General features: G+C 40.4%; 1 protein-coding gene across 4 annotated transcripts; it reads left to right on the top strand.

The window, feature by feature from the left end:
• Positions 1-10,075: 10,075 nt before the first annotated feature.
• Positions 10,076-20,695, top strand: fastkd5 (FAST kinase domains 5). 4 transcript variants are annotated; one of them, XM_030429552.1, is made up of 3 exons: positions 10,076-10,190; positions 15,407-15,524; positions 16,835-20,695. In XM_030429552.1, the coding sequence occupies exon 3, from the start codon at positions 16,839-16,841 to the stop codon at positions 19,278-19,280; it is 2,442 nt and encodes an 813-aa protein (XP_030285412.1). In that variant the 5' UTR covers positions 10,076-10,190; positions 15,407-15,524; positions 16,835-16,838; the 3' UTR covers positions 19,281-20,695. The 4 variants fall into 4 exon arrangements, with proteins under 4 accessions (XP_030285412.1, XP_030285413.1, XP_030285409.1 ...); XM_030429553.1 differs by lacking the exon at positions 10,076-10,190 and adding an exon at positions 10,350-10,365; XM_030429549.1 differs by lacking the exon at positions 10,076-10,190 and adding an exon at positions 10,452-10,898.
• The last annotated feature ends 448 nt before the right edge of the window (positions 20,696-21,143 follow it).

The following is a 21,143-nucleotide window of genomic DNA, read 5'->3' as shown; positions in this document are numbered from 1 at the left end:
AAGCACCTTTGAACACAGAGTGACCCAACAAAAATGCCTGGTTAAACTAAGAATGTTTTCACTAAAAATGGCCCCTTTGCACAGATTTATCACCTCAATCCTCTGTTCTCCTCAGCTCTACAGAGCATTTTAGTGCCTTTCAGCTCACCGCTGTTCCAGTTTTACAACCTGCAACTTTACTGTTTTGGTTCAGTCTCACTGCTCACATCAACCTGTTTCCAGCAGCAGCAGAAGGCAGTTATTTTCAGTAAAAGGCTTTTAATAAACCCACTGTAATTTAGTGTACGCTGCAATCTTTAAAACAACTAAAACACATGGAAGATATTTGATTGATGAAGATAATGTGGCAAGTCCAGATGGTTGTTTTTGGATAGTTCACACCATATAATACAGATGGAATACACACAAATGTTTCACCAATTTGCCCCGTGTGGCCTTTTGACAACCCAAACTGATGAGACAGTGCCAAATGTTGTTGCCATGCCACTTCCCTATATCCATAAAATGACATTATGTTCCTCCAAACTGCAATTTTGGACAGAAAACTCAATGTGCTTTGCGAGCAGTATATCCTGAACAGCATCATTTGAAAAAATGGCTGCTTAGGAAATACACAATCACTAATAGAGTAAACACTGTCCATGCTAGATAGCGCCGTCCCCTCACTAACAACCCTGAAATTGTCTCTCAGACTGCAGGGCCAGAAAACTGTACAGCAGTTAGAGTGCTTCAACATCTGCAGTGCTGAAATCTCTGCCAGTGCCATCTCACAGCCTGGCCTGTACTGGAAATTAGTTGAGCAGATGAAAAAAGATTGGGGAGGTTTTCAAGCCAACGGGAACTTGACTCCCTGGGGATGGGAAATGAGAGACAGGTGACAGCGAGGCTGAGTGAAAAATAGGACACAGATTGGTAGCTGTGAAATAGTGTGGTTAAAGACATTTTGTGTGATTTAGCAGCCCAGTCTATAACCACAGCAATGCTTGCACACAGTGCCTTCGGGGCCCTATAGTGACTGCAGCTTCCTACAATCATCCTCAAACTGGCCTATATTTTACAAGGAAGTTCTTCAGAGAAGTAATTGTCAAGATCCGCAAATAACTCAGGCATACGCGATGATTGTATATTGCCCAAATGATATGTTCATAATCTATTGTATAGGAGTAATTGCATTGTGACAGTGTTTTTTTTTTTTTTTTTTTGTCAAAGCTTACATGATTGAAATAGCTTAAGCAGAACACAACACAACCCAATCATCAGAATAAATGTAATGTGTGTTTGTGATGTACATTTCTGCAAACCACGGATGTGTTTTTACTTTACATTTCTCCATGTTGCAATTTAATATTTCTTTAGGTTCAGTTTTCAATATTACCTTGTGACAACGCTGTGCCTATGGTCAGCTTAGGTTTAAGGCATGAAAAACACTAAAAATAACTGCTTTTGACCCCACCAACATGGCTGGAGACAGTGGTAGATGTTAGAGGGGCAGGGGCGAAAAAAATTAAAAGGGCACCAGTTCACAGAAGGTCATGATATATTCAGGGTGAAAAGAGGGCACCATCCCATGTTTTGTCCACTGGAGGAGCACATTTAGAGGGCACTTTATAATGTTTTATCTTGCGCAGGGGCATCGATGAGGGCACTTTTTGTTTTTGCTGTGTTTTTTTTTTTTTTTCCGAACATGTGGATATGCTTAAAAACATCTGGTTTGGAGATGGAGATGTTCCAACACACCCTCCAAAACATCTGTATTTTGTTGCCACAAACATGGATGGACATTTTCCCAAGGTCTCATCAAAAATATCCAATGATTTCACACCTATAAATGTTAAACTGCAGTCGTAAACTGTGGTCACTAACTTGGCAGCCTGAGCTTTACGTGATCAAAAGTATCGATCTGAAGCTCAATTCCGAGGCTGCTCTGTAAATATTTTTCTAATAAATAATAAATATAGTAACTTCTGCCAACCCATACTAACATCAGGCTCAACGTTGAAAGGGCCCTTGTCCAGATACTGGGGTTTTTTTTTTTTTTTTCAGAGCACTCCACTTTTTTCAGAAAAGGCTTTGGTGGTGTCACCGCCACTTTCACTCAGGCATCCAATCATGTATCAGATCTGTTGGGAATCGTCGATCCTGAGCGTACTCAGACGAGAGACAGAGAACTTCATTTTTGGGAGCAGATTGTCCATGCAGTGAATGTTGATGGTGATTATTCTGCTTTTATCAACCCTACGCGTGGTACACTTGTTAGTATGGGCGTTGTGTGCCTTCTGTTACCATAGCTTTAGCAGCTGTCAGTCAAAACCAAAGTGCAGCGTCTTGCCTCTTGGCTCACAGGCGACTCATCCCAGAGCCCCCGAGCACACAGTGCTTTTTTGCCCGGAACCAAAACACTATGTGGACACAGGCCCTTAGTCCCGCCCACTTCAGGTTCAATGCCACCCCTTTTGACACAGATCATTAGGTTGGTTGAACAGATACACATACAGATACAGAAAATGGTGTGCTCACTGATCCCTAGACTAAACCATGACACCAACCGCGATCATCTGTCTGTTTTTTTCTGAAATTCCATTAATGTGGCAGAATCTCTATCAAGGTTTTAAAGTAGATTTGATTCTTCAGTTGGTGTAATATGCTCCGCTGTCAAATGTCCTCAAACTTTTGAGATCTTTTATTTTGCATGTCTGTGTAACCAGCAAATTACCGATATAATCATTACTACCTCAAAAGAATCGCGAGGGTCCACCTCGACATCCCAACAGATCATGTGTGTGTACTGTATACTAAGCAGGTGGGAGATTGTTTCCTAATCTCGATTGGACATTCTTTGAATTCTGCCCGTGTCTCGCCTCACAAGCCACACAGTCAGCAAGTGTTCAAGCACAAAAGATTGTGATTAAGCTCCTTGTGAATACTCCTCATCAACCTGTTCTGAAAATTAATTTGTTTTCATTGCTAATTCAGAAGCGCATTAGCATAAATTGACAGCTGCGGATTGCCATATGCATACTTAAAAATGGGAGTTCATCCTCCGGTCGGGCGCGATTCAGGGAGACAAAGCCACGGCTAACTCGCAGAGGTCAGCTGAAGGAGCAGACCCCCATCAGGGTGAATGCCGGCAGTGAAGTGCAGCCTCAGCAGTATGGCTGACACAGGCTTTTTTGTATCTGTTAGCAGAATGAAACAATCCCCTGAGACATAACATCAACACACACAAGGTCCCCTCTGAATATTCAATTAGGCCTACGAGCACTGAGAGGAGGCAACCAGGTTTGTCTAAAAATCAGTCATCCTGATATGAAAGTACTCTGGGTTAAAGACTTTTCAAGCTGATAGCTGCTACACTGTGCCTCATATTACTCTGTAGTCAGAAACACAGGGCTTGAGTAATTACTATCAGGACAAGAGTCTGTGTTCGCGGCATACTGTATTATGATTAAGTGTTTGAGGCCGTCTGTGGAGAGTTGGAGGCTACTGAATGTGGGAGAAAGCAGCCAAAGCTGCATTAAGAATGACTCAGACTGATCAAACACACACAGATGTTTCACTACCGTTTGCCCCGTGTGGCCTTTTCAACAAACCCAAACCCGAGAGGCAGTACCCGATTCGGCTGCCAAACAGCTTTTTCCAAAATCTATAAAAAGACGTTTCGTTTCACCATACTGCAATTTGGACAGAGAACTCCAAGAAGAGACATCTGCTACACTAGATGCGTATCCTATACAAGAGAGAGAAGACAAAAAAGAAGCTGATCAGAGGCAAAACCTCTGAGAGGAATTACTCAAATGGATTCACAACAATAACTACACGAGGAGGCCGACAACTCCACAAGCGTGTGCAGAAGGACTCCCATCAGTCCGATCATCAAGGAAATCATACCGTATTGATTTTCTTGTTTCCTGATTTCGGTTGTTGCTCCCAGGAAAGGAGAGCACATCAGATCCAGACAATGGTTCAACAGGCTTGTTAATTTGGCCGTTGTGTCCTATATCATCTCTAATCCGGGTAGAGCGAGGGCAATAACTCTCACAATAAAAGGTCAGTTTTGCATAAGCCAGAGCTGAAAAATACCAGCGATGGGTTCAGGGGCCAGTTAAATGTCTATCGTTTCTATCCATGGATGAGGAGAGTGAGAAAGAGGGGGCGAGAGACAGAGGGAGAGGGGTTGAACTCTGAATACAGATCAGGGAGGAACGAGTCGGAGATGAGCAACACAATCAAGCAGAAAGGCAGGAAGCCCAACACATCTAGCAGAGAGCACTTTTGTGCTGAGAGGATTGCGTCTTCATTAGAGTCTGCCTTTGAATGACTCGAGACAACTGGCATCTGCGAGGAGACCGGCGTTCATTTCCCATGGCTACAACTCACGAGCAGATACTCTCACATCGGCGTCCCATAACAAATGTAATGTGAAGACGTGTCCCAAACAACATATTGAAATATTAATGACGTGAGCTTGCCAACGCACGTTTCATCACCTTCATTTATCTGTTCAGCACGGCCCATCGAGGAGTAATAGCTTATGATTCCTGTTATAATAGTCAATCAAATGAGACTATTATTCATAAAATGAGGCCATTTCACCATTTATTGAACATTTATTGGAATGAGTGACATGACTTCTTTTCAGCTTCTTTTAGGGTGAAAATTAATTGTCCTCATATATAACAACACTGACAATCTACAGCTGCACTTACTGCACGCACAAAGTGCTGCTTTGCTTAATTTAAAAGTTGTGGACAGTTCACTCATAAATGAAAAACATATTTTTCCTCTCGTCTGTAGTGCTCTTTATCCATCTACTGTTTTGGTGTCGGTTGTTTTGGAGATATCGGTGGTAGAGATAAATCAATTCTCTCAAACATAATGGAACTAGATGGCACTCGGCTTGTGGTGCTCAAAGCTAAAACGAAAGAAATAGACAAACTGAATGTGTCCTTTCGATAAACATGACCCAGTTACTCAAAACATCCATGGACCTTGTTGTGAGCAGTTTCATGTAGGAACTGTTTTCTTCTCTGACCAGCCACACGCCGCATCTACTCATGCAGTCCATTCACCAGGATATAATGTTTGCAGTTAAAAGTTTCTGCAGACCCCGGACACGTCCGAGGTTGACAGTTGTACCAGATTAGGCATATCAAGCTCACATTGTATGCTTATTAGCAGACTTTCACATCAGTTGGCAGATTGGAAGGAGGCGACGTTATCAGAAGCTACAAACCTGCCAAACAAGCAACCGCAGTTTGAGTCTGTGGGGACAGGCCCTTTCATTGGCGACCAAAACAGTGTTTTTAGCCAAACTGTGTTGTTTTCCTAACCCTAAGCAAGTGATACTTGTACCTAAAGTATAAACACAGCACTAGAGAAATAGAAAACTGAACCTTAACAAATGTAAAGTTGTAACATAAAGAAAAGGTTAAATTTGAACTTATCCATGCTTTCACAGAGACTTATTGAGCTAACATTTATTCTGCAGGGTGATACTATATGAAAATAGCTTAAATGTGAAAAAGCTCACTCCAAGGTTTGTGGATGTGCAAAGTGATTAGAATTTATCCTGAATTTGATGTCCCTGCACACAATTGTTTCTGACAATTCATGCAAACCCACAAGTTGAAGTTGAGGAACATTCAGACCAGCAAAGCCATTACGATTCATCCTCTGGGAACCATGAAACTACTTGGTAGCTCTTGAGATAATCTGGTCTGGGGCAAAGACAATGAGGAAGACAGGTACTGTCACCCCTAGAGCCGCACCACAGGCACGGATAGAGAAAAAAACAGTGTTCAGCTGTAATGCCCACATTTCTCTAGAGTTAGTTGGCCTTCAAGTGTTTTGTTTAAATATCATGTATTTGATATATCTGAAATGAGGACAATGGCTGCATTAGCTGTTCTATGACAGTTTGGCCACATTAGCACAACTTGAAAACAGCAGGTGCCATCTATCTGACAAGCCATGATCATACCACACTGTGTCTAATAAAGGCATACGAGCTTCCAGTCATCAGAGTAAATAGAGGTTGCTAGAGCAATCGGCATGGGCTGACAAGCAGAAATGCATCTTTGAGTTCATGTCCTTTCTTGATGCTTCCCATTTATCTTGACTGTCAAGTAAAGAGGACATGATAATGAAAGGTGAACACTCCAGTGAATGGCTCTCACCGCCAGCCTACCATACAATGCCGTATAATGAAAACTCTGCTCATTGGCCAGAGGGTGGATGGATGTTGAATGTGTACGTGTGTGTGTGGTGTGTAGGATAGGTGGCGCATTCATCTTCTTGTGACAATGGAATTTTAGGGAAATAGCAACAGAAAACATTCTTCCAGCTCGCACGCTGCGACAATTCGAAACACAGAGGCCGTTATATTTAGAATTAGGGGTAAAAGCACCTAGATTATAATGTTGATTATGATTTAGTTGATCAACATTTGGTGATACAGTTCAACTGCACTTTTATTCAAATAATCACTCAAAGCCCCAAAAACATATGCAGCCATCATTTACACAGTAAGAAGTCTCTGAATTTGTTTTAAATTGCTTGCTGCTTGATTCACTTTGCACTGCATTACATTCAGCTCACATTGGCCACCTACCCTGAAATCAGTTGACACTATTTAGTATACAGATACCTCCCTCTACTGGAAAGAAGGCAAAACTGCACTCTTCAAACTGCATATTCAATTTAGAGCATCAATCCAAATGAAAAAGCATGATTGACACTGAAATATAAAAACACATTTACTCTCTGCACACCGATACCTCATGCAGCACAGGGAGTAACACCAGCTAAAAGCTGTATCAAATGTTTTGCACCAGTTTCTTCTGGATTACAAATCTTGTTTATGAACTGCAAGGATGCATTTTTGCCAAACATTTGGCATCTAAAAAAAAAGGTTTCCATTTATTCTCAATAATTGGTTCTAATGTGCAACATTCTAGAACTTAAAATTTTTAAATTAGAGGTTTTACTGAACCTTTTAGTATCGATCAGTGAAATGCCCTTGCCAAATCTGTCTTATGAGTTTGTTTTAGTTCAAGGACATGAAAACAATATGACATACAATACAATAGGAAGAACAAGTCCAGAAAAACCCACGACCACCAATATTTATAGCGGCTTTACAGAAAAACAAGCCCAAAGTCGTAGTTTTAATATGTGACTTGGCTACTGTGTAAAAGACCTTTATTCTTAAGATCATTTTATAATACTTCAACCAACTGTGGACTATACAAAAGCTTAAAAGGGATTTAAAATATATTTTGTTACAAAAATTATACAAAAAGGGATTTTTGTCTAGATAGAATTACAAGTAATTGAAGGTTGTTCAGACATTTTATAAAATTGTAAGGAAAAATTAAAGGTGTCTTTGAAGTTTAAAATGAGATCAGTTTTTATTAAAAAACACAACTTAATGACAGCAACACTTCACTGATGAACCATAAAACAAGTATTATTTTCATATTTAGATGATAAATCAAATATCACCTAAAGTGGCATATTATTAAAAATTAAAAAAATATTTTTTAAATCTCCTCAGCCATTCATTGGGTAGATTACGGCACTTTCTGGACAAAAAGGCAACAATACCTCTGAGCAATTGAAACATTTTATTATCAAAAATATTACTGTATTTACACTGTGTAAGGGAAAAAAATATCATCTACATTACATTCAGTGGTCAGATATGAGCTTAACTCTAAAGCAACATGTGTGGAGAACTTGGTGCAGAACAATTCCCCATTTCCTCAACAGGCCGGGACAAGTGCAATACCACACAGATTGAGAGCATTGCTACCTCTCCCAACCTGCACAGAAAGGGATCACATCTGATGGATTGATTTCAGTTCTATGATCAGTTTTGCATGGATTTGCACAGCAGTACAACGAAAAGCTGAAAGCAAACCAGCAAAACTAACCAGAGACCCATATGCACACACAACCGCTGCAGTCTTTCAGAGAAGAAACGCATGTCTAGAAGTACTTTAAGTGCTCACACTGCAGTAGATTTTCATAAAACTACCTGCACTATAAGCACTTTAATACTACTGAAACCTGTCTGTACCTTCTAAACAGAGGTGACTGACCACCATGCAGGAACAGTAGCCAGCAAACGGATTCAGATGGAAGAACAGAACACCATCAGTTTTGCATAGATTTGCACAACTTAATTTTTCTTGCAGCGCAACTATGCAAAACTAACAGAGAGCTGCTACAATTTAGAGTCTTTATACATACACACAAAAAATAAAGAGCAGATGAGAGTCCCAGCTCCTTATGCCAGAAGGAGCACTTAGGGCAGTAGGTGCTAGTCTACTTCACTATCTGCACTAGATGCACCTTAGCATAAGCACTAGTGGAAGGCACACAAGAGCAACTTCTGTAATGGTGAATACCCATTTAACAGTAAATCATCATGAAAAAAAATCCTAGAAAGTTAAATTTATGCCATGTTGTTCGTATGACATGGGCCTTCATTATTCAATTCAATAGAAAATGTTCGTAGCAACACAGACTTCACGTACTGTTGAATTAAATGCCATTCACAGTCACAGGATGCATGGTTGCTCAAAAATATCAAGCATGTTTGACACAGGGGCCTCGCTCCAGAACACAGTTGCTTCACTCTGTACAGCAGGGAACCAAACCTCACAGCTGGATGGAGGAGGAGGACCTGCCAGATGTGTACTCACAAGTATTCAGGTTCAGTCTTTCCTGGACTGGCATGGACCAGCTGTGTCTGTGAATAGGCCTGATCCTTTAGTTACCATTATCAGAATAGTGCTGAAAGTGCCTTCACTGCAGTAGATTTGTTAAAACTACCTGCACTGTAAGCACTTTGACACTACATTGACTCCAAACTGTTGGTGGGGGAGTTTTCAGGAATCAATTAGGATTGCCTTTCAATCCACAGTGAGGGGGGGCTGGCATTTCCATGGGCGATACAGATGTGCACAGGGGTCTGCAAGCATAAATGAAACATGTCAGCAAGAAAAGTGTCAGCAACTTCAATTCAAGTCTGAAATAAATGAATTTCACCATCGCTAAAAATTACTTCATTAACAATTTATCACACAAAATCTGCAAATGTAAAGAAAACTGCTGGTTGTTAATGTCTTCGGGGTGTTTTCATATACAAATGATTATCCAGTTTATAAATTACATAAAAACAGGGGCAGGCAGCATATCTGCACAACTAGAACCAGAGAATGCCAGGCAGTCGACTGACAAAAGACTAATAACTCATTTAAAAAAAAGCATTGATTCATTTTTAGTTACATAAATAACGTTAGCACTCCTCCAAATTACTGGTAGGCAGAGGGTGCATTGTGTGACTTCCAGTATGACCCTTGTTATGTCAGACTTGTGTTGTAAGCTCCAATAAGGAGGTTATGTTTACACTGCTGATTTGTCTGTTAGCTTGGAAGAGCTCTGAAAAACAAACATTGTGTGCGCACATTTGAGAAAAACCTAACTTCCCTGCTCAAAACTGATTTTAAAATCAGTCAGAGGTCATTTTGCTTTTGCAAAACCGCATTTAATTTCTGACATCCGCAACATATAGGATGACGCAGCAGGCTGCAAGAGATCCTGTCGCACATGTTCATGTTTCACCATAACAACGCAAAATGTTTCTACCATCTACTAAAGTCTACACATTCATCCGTGCACATGGCCCTTACACTCCGAGGATGGAGGCACCCTACAACCCGCCAAATTGTCCTTTACATCTAATACTATTTTGATAGCCATGGGTCCAGGTGGCCATCCAGGATCGTGTTGTTGTCACACTCACACGCTAATTGTTTAATACTAACACAAAATAAGAAAAAGGACCACATGGTGAAATGTCTCCAATAACAAAGTTCACAAGGGAAGCCTGAGTGTGAGCCAGGACTGCTCGAGGACAGCAACACTTGCGCCCCATTCACATCGCTGTAACGTTACCACCCCTCCCCCACGCGCTAACATGGCGCCCAACAGTCCACATTTTGAGCGTTTTTTTTTTTTCAAAAAAATCCTACTTCCACCGACTGGATAACATCACAAGTGTAACCACAGTAGTGGCGCTTGAGACGTCCGTGTGCACTTTGACGGTGAAATCAAGTGCATGCGAAAAGCGTGGCGCTCATTGTGGCTGAGCGCACCAAGCGTATGATACGAGCTACTGCAAAGTTGAGTAAGAAAGCAGCGCACACTCACACACAACAAGCTAGCAGCACCCGAGGGCTCCATCAAAACAGTCCGACGCGAGCATGTGCTAGCCAAACAGGCTAGCGCGTGTAGCCTGCGAGTGTGGCTCGGCTTTCAGAAAAGACCGATATCCAATAAAGATTAATAACACCACAGGTCGGTTTGATTAAAACATGGCATGTGGGCAACAAGCTTTTTGTTTGTGAAAAACATGTAAAGTTTACGTGCTAATGTTGGCTAACACCCTCCCCGTCCACTTCAGAGCATTCTCTTATCTTAGCCAACTTAGCTGCCTGGATGTAGCCCGCTCGCGTACGCTAACACAACAATAAATATAAATGTTAAAGGTTCGGAGTGGTTGCAAATGCTTATAATTTCACCAAAGAATGCACAGCACGGCCGGTCGAGTGCGTGTCAATGTATTTTAAGCGATTATCTCCCCCCCATCGACGTGTTAGCATTAGCAGCTAGCTAACGCAGCAAGCTCGCGGGATAGCAAAGGCGCGCGGCCTGCTTGCAGCCCCATGTGCTGCTGCTTTGTTCTGGGGGCACTTTTAAGTGTACATCACGGCGCACAGATCGACCGAAAACTCCCAATTTCTATCAACATGTGGCCCGACAACAGGCGCACACGAGCCCACAACTCGCAGCTGCCACCAAAGTGTGTAAATGCAACATTTTTTTGACGGGTGAGTACGACTTCCCCCGACTGGAGGTGCAGCAGCAACACATGCTTTTCAAATCTCCCTCATTCTCCCAACCATGGAGAAGAGGTTGCCATGCGCCTCGTAGAACAGTGTTTTCAAATGCGGAAACTGACGATTAAAAACGCGTTTTTCTTTTCGCTCCCCCGGTGTTAACGTGAAAGTGCGGCTCCCGTTTCGCACACGTCGCCGAACATTTCACTTTTTCTTTTTCCCCCTTTTTTTTTAGCTCCTCGTCGTTTTACCGCATATCTCTGAAAAAGGCTAACAACAGGTTTCTTGCCAATAACATGCGCGTAATAAGACACTGGCTTTCTAAAAAAGCCACCATCTTCTACTCACTTGAGCGGACTTACCGTTTACTCACACTGTTTCGGGGGGCATCTTGCAAAAAAAAAAACTGAGGAGGAGAAAAAAAAAGACTTCGCCGAAAGAGTAGCAGCTAAGACGTATAATCCCAAAAAGCACAACCATGTGCTACTATTATGATTTGCCAGGAGTTTGGGAATCGTAGTAAGATTGCGAAAGTGGCGCGAGTACACTCGAGGTTTAACCATGTGGTGAATGAAGGGCGGCTCCCAGCCAGCGTAGCTAAACCCCAACTCCTTCATTAGCATAAATCAACTACTTCCTCTCCAAGTGCGACTCTCAAGTTTCACCACTTGATTTCCCAGGGCTGTTGGTAAACACGCGGACGGCGGCGAAATACATAAAACTACCGACTTAAAAATTAATCGTTTGGAGAAAAAAAAACCCCACAAACAACACTTTAAAAAAAAAAACACCCTGAAGAAGAAGGAAACAGATAGGCCGCTACTGGAGGCAGCGTCAACACACGAGTGGCAGAAGTCGACGCCCATAAAGTTTTATAACATGATTTTGTTGATGTTTCCCTGCTTAATGTTAAGATCAGAATATTTGATGAGTACAGATAGACGTGGGAAATAAATGTAACATGTTATTCTAACGAAAACTTATTTACTCAAATTAATTTTCTATAGCCTTTTGGTAACAATCTGACACATTGCTGGTGCATAATTCTATTTACCATATAGGCTTTAACTTTACAATATAATCTTTACAATATATTTTCCCCTCAGCCCCTAGTGTCAGGTAGTATACTGAGTGAATCTGCATAATATATGAGGTATTTCTGTTGAAGTCTAACTAAATTGAATCATTAATTTATCAAAACAGGATATATGTTTTTTGTTTTTGTTTTTTTTTTTATTAAATGAGAGTTGCACAGATGCCTCATAAATGAAACGTGATTGTTAGATTGATATGCCTGAATTAAAAAAAAAAAATAACTGCAGTATAAGCATGCCTTTAGATAGACTATAGATATAAAATAAAATCATATCTTAAAGTCTATTTTGCTTACACAAACTGCTGCTGAAGTATTATTTTCATTTGATATTGTTGAAAAAAAGAGGAGCAAATGAAAAGTTACTTTACCCAAATTCAGTTGTCCTGGACATTAACTAATTAAAAGAGAAAAAACAAAAATACACACATATAGAAATTGTAGAAGACTTTAATAGCACACAATCATACAATTTGTTCCATCAGCTGTAGATGTATATCTGCATTGCAATGGTGTGATTTCTTGGAGAATTGTAAATGTAATTTGTATCAACATTTTACAACAAAACTAATCCTGCAGCATTAAGTTAAACAGAGTTACAAAGACAGTGCAGGTTTATTGTGGCCTGCTTTAGTGTTACATTGAAACAACAAGTTACTCTTTTACTCAAGGCCATGTATTTTCTTGAGAAAACATGCAGCATTAGTATAAAACTTAATTGCAGTCAATATATTTGCTGCCCAAGTTGTTGGCATTACTCTGCAAAGACTTTCAATAAAAGTGGATGTAACTGCCACCAACATGGTTTAAAGCATCTGTTGCCGAGGCTCCTCCCACTGAAAGGGCAGAGGAGTGTTCCTCCTTCAAGCAGAAATGCGGGGGAATTGTCTTGCTTATGACCATGGGTCAGTCTAGTTCACCTTTCACCTCTAGATTCAGCCATGTGTGAAGTCACACAATGGAGGCACAGAATCTGAAGTCACCCCCTGCTCACACAGATGGTACATGCAAGAATGTTAAGAAGTACTGCAATCTGACTGTAAGTGTTATCATTATTAAAGTATTATGGTTTGTGTTTTTGGTTAAACATGACAATAAAGAGCCACAACAAAATAAAAAGAAACGCTAAATATAATGCAATTCCAAAGAGGTAACATTTGTGTGACGTACTCTTATACTTACTTCACTTTAGTTATGTATAAAAACCAAGTGGCCTATAATGGTGAGGAAATGGGGATCATATAACACTGTATGTTTTCACCTCTGTAAACACCGGAGTTAAAGGTATACAGACAGTAAATAAAACATATCTTGTAATTCAGCTGAGACACACAGTGTTCTCTGATTGAATTCACCAACTATGTTAAAAATATAACTAATTATCAGATGATCAAAAATGACATTTCTCTTAAACGCAAGAGGGCTGAGGGACATGATTGGTCCATAGAGAGGGATACTAATTTCTGTCAAGAGTGTAGGTTTCTTTCAACAAATGAAACAAATTGTTTATTTTTGTCTGACCATCACAGAGAACATGTTGACAAAATATAAAGAGATTATAGATGTAATTAAAATAACATCAAATATAAAGTGTAAGATTTTACATTTGAAATATAATGAGTACAAAGACAATTGTTGGGCAAGAATTTCCCAAAACATTTCAAAGCAAAACAAGCTATAACCCAGTTTTTGAAAAAGTAAATATTCTTGGCCCACCTACATCAAAAGGGATATGGATGCAGATATACTGTTGGTTTAAAACAGTATTGGCCTCCTTCAGCCAATTTTTGCCCAACACAGACATTTTACTGCATCAGAACACAAAGTGAAGTGGATTATGATTGTTGTGGGGACGATAAAAACTTTTATGTGCTCACTGATGCAGCTCAGGGCTGCACAATATGGTAAAAACAATTATATCACAATTATTTTTACAGTATTGCAATTGTAATATGATTCACAATTAGTGGGGAAAACAGAGCTAATAATGACCTGTAGCATAGATCCTTACATATATCCAGCATACATAAAACATTATTATAATACATTATTTTTTTTAATTTCAAATGAAAAACCAAATGAACTTATTTAAAACTCATCAACAAATCATTTTAACTCCAACCAAAAGGCCTTCTCAAAGCAACTTTTTTTTTTTACTCCTCAAAGCAGGAAAAGCACACGTGGGACTAATATTCATGTGTCCTTGTAAGGTAGGCAGTGTGATTGTGAACCCAAATAATAACAGGACCCTGAAACTGAAGCAGCTAAAAGGAACTCAGCCTTCATTCATTTTATTTAACCTGTGCTTTGAGCCACTAGAATTTGTAATCTTAGTTGTAGTCCCATTGACTGATTGAGCTGAATTAAGTTCAAATCTATGTCATGCTTAAAAAACACATGTCCTCTCTTACATGGTCTCAGTTTCAGCATTTTAACAGAATCATAAAACTAATAATTAATCTATTAAGGTACAAGCGTTGCAAGAAAACCTAACTCCAAAATCAATATATGTGCTTCAGTAGTTAAAAAAAGCTTCACAGTAAACTGAAAGTTTTGGGTTTTTTTCAATTGTAATGTGAGGCCTAATATTATGTTCCAATAAGGATACTGAACCTCAGAAAATACAGAGGGAACAAAGAAAAATCTGAACAAAACCAGGTAAAAAATAATAACTGTTTGGTTTGCTCTTTTGTTTTTGAAGGTTTTTCTTTTTTAGCCAAAAAATGTTGTCAGTTGCTGAATGTATTCTACCATAACTATATAATTATAGTTATTAAGTAGGCCTTGTTTGTTTAAGGAACTGTTTTTTGGTGTTGTATGCTAAAAGATGTATTGTAAAGTTGTGAGAAATTTGAGTTCTATAAAATGTCTGTTTTTTATGTTTTTGTTTCAACAATTGGACACAACTGATATAAGATAAATCTGAAAACCTGTTAAAACATATGTTTGTTGTAAGAATCTTTTCTCAGTGTGCTTTTCAGCTGATGAAAGACAAAAAGAGAGACTGAAATGACTTTTCAGTAACATACATTTCTACCAAAAAATGATATAAAAAACATTAATACGGTGAATCTATATTACTAAACTCAATTAAACTACCATGTTCAGCGTTTTGTTTAAAAATTGCGTTTCGTCGTCTGGATGTTTTAACCTACCCGGCTGCCATAGGTCACACTGTTCAGTTATGGCTGTTCTGCGCGGAAGCCACGTCAACCTGCCACAATAATGTTACACCACAAGTCCGACAACATATTGTTCAGTCATTTTCCGTAGAATCTAACGTCGATGCTGAATAATCCGATATATTATTACAATGTGAGTATCGCAGCACAATGTTTTAACCTGTTTTTAGTACATCGATGGTTAAATCGTGTGGCTAACAATGTCTAGATCTTTTATTTTGAAGGTTGAAATACTTGAGTTCCGGTGTCACAGCAGCATGGCCTCGTCTCTGTCTAACTTCGTGAGGGATTGTCATGTCAAACTGTGAATAACAGGCCCGTGTCGATGCTGGAGGGATAAAGGTGAGTTTAACATACTTGTTACATGTTATATAAATGTGTGTTATCTGATTTGTGTAGAGTTATTCAGCAACGTAAGCCTAAATGATTGTCACCTGCTGTGTGCAGCCACATTGTTAAGTGTGCCTGTTCATTGACATAATCATAATCAGGGTAACTGTCAAATAGGTTTTCACACACATTCAGTACAAGGAACAAGGACTTGGTGGTTTTGATGCGTAACAAAAACATAGTAAGTAGAAAATGTAAACGAAGATTAAAGGGAAATACTGCAGGTCAAGAAGCATACATAGAAAATTGCCAGTAAAATATGAACAAGTACAACATGTCTGTGCTGTAGTTCACACACGAGGAAGTAGTTTTGAAAAATGTAAAATAGTAATGGTTCCCTGTTGTCTCACTGATTGCAAATTACTATAAGCCTATGTGCATGAAACAGCACAGCACTTAAAGTTATACAAAGTATGTACATTTTCAGAGCTAAAAGATAAGATGGATGTCAACTTGTTAGAAGAATTTTTTAAAAGCCATGTCTCGACACAGTTAGTCATAGGTCATGGGCATGGTCTAGTTTGAAGCAGCAAAATACAGTTAATGTTACTTACCTGGATATTATTGTACATGCTGTGTGTCTATGTATTCATCCACTCCAACAAGTGGAAGTTTAAAAACAATACGATTTAAGATGCGTTTCTCATAATACAACAATTCTGCAGTAATGAGTATATTGCAAGGCAACCATCTGTCGATACATTGTGATACATCTGAAAAATACAAAATACCCCTGAATCCCTTGTGCTGCTGGGTCAAATTGAAGTGCTTCTTTAGAACACACACTCTGTCTCACACTCACACACTACCTGCAACTTTCTGTTGTTAAGTTGTGCTGTCATTCCAGTGTTAAATAGCTATAAACTGGCAAATGGCTGAGCTCACAGAGAGCAGAAAAGCTCAAAGTTAAAACATCTAAAGGAACAATACATTTATGGCTCACTACATTCTATTCAATCTGTGTAAATCTTACAGTAGTTTACACTGCAAGGAGTCAAGGAGTGTTGAATCTGGTGAGTCTAATGGTCAGTAAGCCAGATAGAGTGCCTGCATGTTCAACAAAAATATAGATACTTGATACAAAATGGGTTTCTACAGTAAAACCTCTGGTTTATTTTTGTTTTTATTGTCAAATCAAAATAAAGGGCCTCAAAACTGGACCATGCATATTAGAACTTGCATGTTTGGTTGACGTACAACTTTTCATTTGGCATTTGTTGGCTGTCTTTTAAAGTCATGTCTTTGTCTTCATTGTCTGGCAGATCAATGGCTACCTGTGTGCTGTGTCGACGTGTGCCCAGGCTACGTTACCTCCCAGGCTTGAGAAAGGATTTTACCCAGGCTCAGCGTGTGCTTGTTCAACGAGTGGATGAGACTGATGATCAAGAAGGAAAGAAAGAAGTGTTGCAACACCATGAAGCCTCTCCTCAAGCAGGATACAGGCTGTATTACAACCCAGCCTCGTATCACTCTGTATGGAACTCTGCAACCTCCCGGAGCCAAACAGATAACGATGAGGACGAGTGTCTCTCCATGCTTGCGCCTTTCTTCTGGCAACAGAGCAATCGCTACAGTGTGAATTGCTCACGGCATCTCTCCAGCTCAAAAAACACTCTTCTTGACTTGGCTTTCGACAAAAGCGCTAAACCTGTGATGCCATCAGTGTCACTATACAACCACAAACACATAGAGCCAGATGTTGAAGTAGATACACGTGCCTTCCTGAAATGCCGGCCAGAGTATGCCTCCATGACCCTTGACCTCAATAAGCGGCCTCATCCTATCAAATGGGAAGAGGCTGTAGTGCTGCTGCAGAAAGTGACTGTTTTAAAGGGCAACATGAAGCCATCTGATGTGTCTCAATTCCTCGTGGAGCTCAGCCGCTTGAACCCTGACAGGATGCCATTAGTAAGGAGTGACCAACGCTTCATCATGCTCCTCCGATATTCTGTGGAACACCTTCACCTCTTTACTCTTTTTCAGCTGCTGGAGGTGCTGCAGGCATTCGTGTGGATAGACATACCCTCATCTCACACTGTGCTCGGGCTGTATGAGGCTGAGTTGAGCCACCGGGCTGACCAGATGAGTCTGCACCAGCAGTTTTTTGCTGCCGACTTGTGCCGCTGTATTGGAAGAAGGGTACCGCAGTTCTTAAAGCACTTCTATGATTCAGTCCACCTGCACCTTGGACAGATGGAGGTCTGGGAGCTTGTGCAACTGTTGTATATAATGGGAGAGGGTAGGGAGTGCCCAAAAGACATGATCCGTCCTGTAGAGCAGCTTCTCATGCTTCATTTACACCAATTGCACCCTGAGGAGGTTGGTACTGTCTGCTTGGGTCTTTTCAAATCCCAGACTTCAATATCTGAGGCTGCAGCGACTCGTATTGTTGATAGGGCACACTCTTTTGTGGAGGAGATGAGTGACTTTGCCATTGCGAATGTGCTGAAATTCCTGCGTTTCAACTACCTATACCACAGGCTGTGGCTGGAGGCCATGGCACAGGAAGTTCCTCGACGGGCCCACCGGATGGGTGTCCAGGGACTGATGCATGTGGCACTGGCTTGCTCAGCACTGCATCACCGCAGTGACAAAATCCTAATGGCAATTGCTGAAAGAGTTCCCTCACTGGTGCCACACTGCAGGAGTAAAGACTCATGCAAACTGCTGTGGGCATTCGGCACGTTAAGGTTTCCCCCGGCTCAGAGCCCAAGCCTCTACCCGAGCCTGACAGAGGCCCTGAGACAGAGGAAAGCTGAATTCCAGCGTTACCCAGGACATCTGCTGACTGGTCTTCTCGGCCTGGCCTTTGTCTCTCAGTTCCCAGAGGACCTAATTGCATTAGCTTTGAGCCCCGAGTTTGTCAACATAGCACTGAAATCCAGACAGCTGGAGCTGAAAAAAGACTTGTTCACTTTAGACAGAGCAGTGGCACTTGAGCTGCCTCAGTGGACTGGCCCACAGCTGAGCTGCGAACTGAGAGAGGAGGTGACAGAAATGATGTGGAAGTTTGCTCAATCAGATGTGTGCCAGAAAGCAGAGGTTCAGGAGGCAGAAACTGCCCTGCAACATCTGTTCGGAGGAGAGAAGTTTGTATGCAAGAGGATGATCCTGCCCCACACTCGCTCCATCGACCTGGAAGTACACCTGGACTCTACTGGACAGCCTGTACCTGTGAACCCATCTGACACAGCCGTGTCATCTCCAGAGAACAGTTCATCGAAAGCTCCCTCTCATCAGGGCTGGGATGGAATGGATATAGGAGTAGCTATAACTGACGAACTTTTTGCACAGCTCACAAGTACCAAAAACAACAAAGAACCTTTAACTCCATCTGCTACCGTTAAACCACCTTCTCTTCACAGAGTACAGCCTGATGAAGGTAGCAGTCTGTTTGACACAGGGCTAGTCCTGACCAGTGACCTTAGAGATGCTCTCATCAGACCCATCAGACCCAGCAGGCCTGCCTCAGCCCCCCAGAAATCTGACAGCGCAGTCAAACTTGCAATCCAGGTCCCCAGCAGAAACCACTATTGCTACAAATCACAGCAGTTGTTGGGCCTACATGTAATGAAAAGGAGGCAGTTGAAGTTGGCAGGCTACAGGGTTGTTGAGCTTAGCTATCATGAGTGGTTTCCCATGCTGAGGAAAAGTAGGACTGAGAAGCTGGCATACCTGCACTGCAAAATCTACAACAGTCTTTCATGATCCGCTGACCTCAAAGAGCCAAAAGAAATAACAGACTGCAATTCAAATTATGTGGGCACTTTGGCTTCTGGGCAATCTGTAGTTCGTTTTGTATATACTGTATGTGCAAAACACATAAACAGTTCAGTATGGCGATGTACTGATATTTGCTTTTCCAAACACAATTGCCAGAATAAATGTTGGTAGTGAAGGTTTCTGCAAACCATGGATATGTTGAATCAATTTTATGTTTTGAAAATGCTGTGCTTATGTATTGATTAGGATTAGGCACAAAAAACATTTTAAGTCTTAGGAAAAGCTCATGTTTTGGCTTAAATTACCTGGTCTTGTCGCCTGTTGTTGTGAAGACTCCGCATCAACATTTGTCTTCCAACAAGAAAGTCAGGTCATAAATATGTAATGTGCATGTGATACCACATTTATTGTATAGATGTCCATACGTGCGTATGAATCGTACAGGTGTGATTGTATCAGTGGTTTGCAGAAACGTTTACCATGATCTTATTCAGCAGACTCAGCTGTTTTCCTTCACCCACTATTTACTTTTACATGTTCAGTTCAAAACACATTTCTTAAGGATGTTCTTTTTTTTTAAATGTTGTGACATTTCAAGATATTTTTCTGAAAATAATGCGAATAAAAAAAAAGTTAATGCAGTAGAAATTTGGAATGTATTTTATTTTTCTTTTGCCCTCCAGGATCTACAGAGGTATAAAGAGAAACTTGTTTTGCATGATGCTTAATCACATTCACTCATGCATGATGGTCTTCTCAGCGGTCAGTGCGCCTGTTTCTGCTGTCCACTTTGCACGGCAAAGGTCAGACTTGATCTTTAGAACTGATGTGAGTTTGGAATAAAACAGATGCTCCCGACTAGAAGAATCGGTTATGTAATTTGATAAAGCAAGGATTAACACCCTCACAAATTATTATCAAGGGGGAGGCAAATAATTCCTTTCAGTGAAGCATCAGTATATAATAGTGACCTCGTCTGTCACAAAGCTTTCACAGACCCATTTGCTTTTTTCTTGCGGGGTTTTTTTTTTCTTTTCATGTTCTAACTAAAAGTACCACCTTTGTTACAAGGCATACTCATAGGTTGAACAGCTTTTTATGTAGAATGTTAATGTCAAAGAATACAAGCATGAAAATGAAAAGAATGTAATTATCATGTTTCCCACGAGGAAGAACAAATGCATTTTTAAAGTGGGGCTCTTGTTGCACAGCATCTAAATCCCCGTTCTTGTAAAATATATTCTTTTATATTGAGAATGAAAGATTTACTGAATATTTTTCCACGATGGATAATCAGAGTGGTATCCTGTTTGCCCACTAAAATGGACAGACAAAGTTTTACAAAAAATTGTTGAAAGTGTCCATTAATCCTAAATCCAATAAACTTTGAAAGTACAGAAGCTACATTTATGTGACAGTTGATTTTTGTAAGAATTTATATCTTTCAGCTCCTTTTCAAGCTTAAAAACCTTCAAAATAACAGACACCTTATTGGTGAATGGCGTTCTATATAAATATGTTTATTTATTCAGAGGGTGGAGTGCTGTATGATGCAATACTACCAGTAACTACAACCCCAAAGTAGCTGTAGCATTGTGCAGAGACCTCTCTGAAAAGTATAAAATGTTAAAGACTTTTGCAGAAATAGAATCTGTGAGACTACATAAATACATTCCACTGTCACTTTTTGTGACAAATGATGCAAAACATGATTTTTTATATCAGATTCTGCAAAACTGTGAACAACACCTCTGAAACTGTCAGAGCATGCCAAATGACAGGCTGGTCACAGCCCCACTGACTCTGGGACATTAATCCTTTCACACTGGGATGGAATTGATGTTTCCA

The sequence above is a fragment of the Sparus aurata genome, chromosome 9 (assembly GCF_900880675.1).
Source record: "Sparus aurata chromosome 9, fSpaAur1.1, whole genome shotgun sequence".
NCBI lineage: Eukaryota > Metazoa > Chordata > Actinopteri > Spariformes > Sparidae > Sparus > Sparus aurata.
This window is presented reverse-complemented; position numbering and strand designations above follow the sequence as displayed.

Coding starts and splice junctions, on each gene's coding strand:
- fastkd5 (XM_030429552.1), top strand. CDS start 16,839: ATGGCTACCTGTGTGCTGTGTCGACGTGTGCCCAGGCTACGTTACCTC.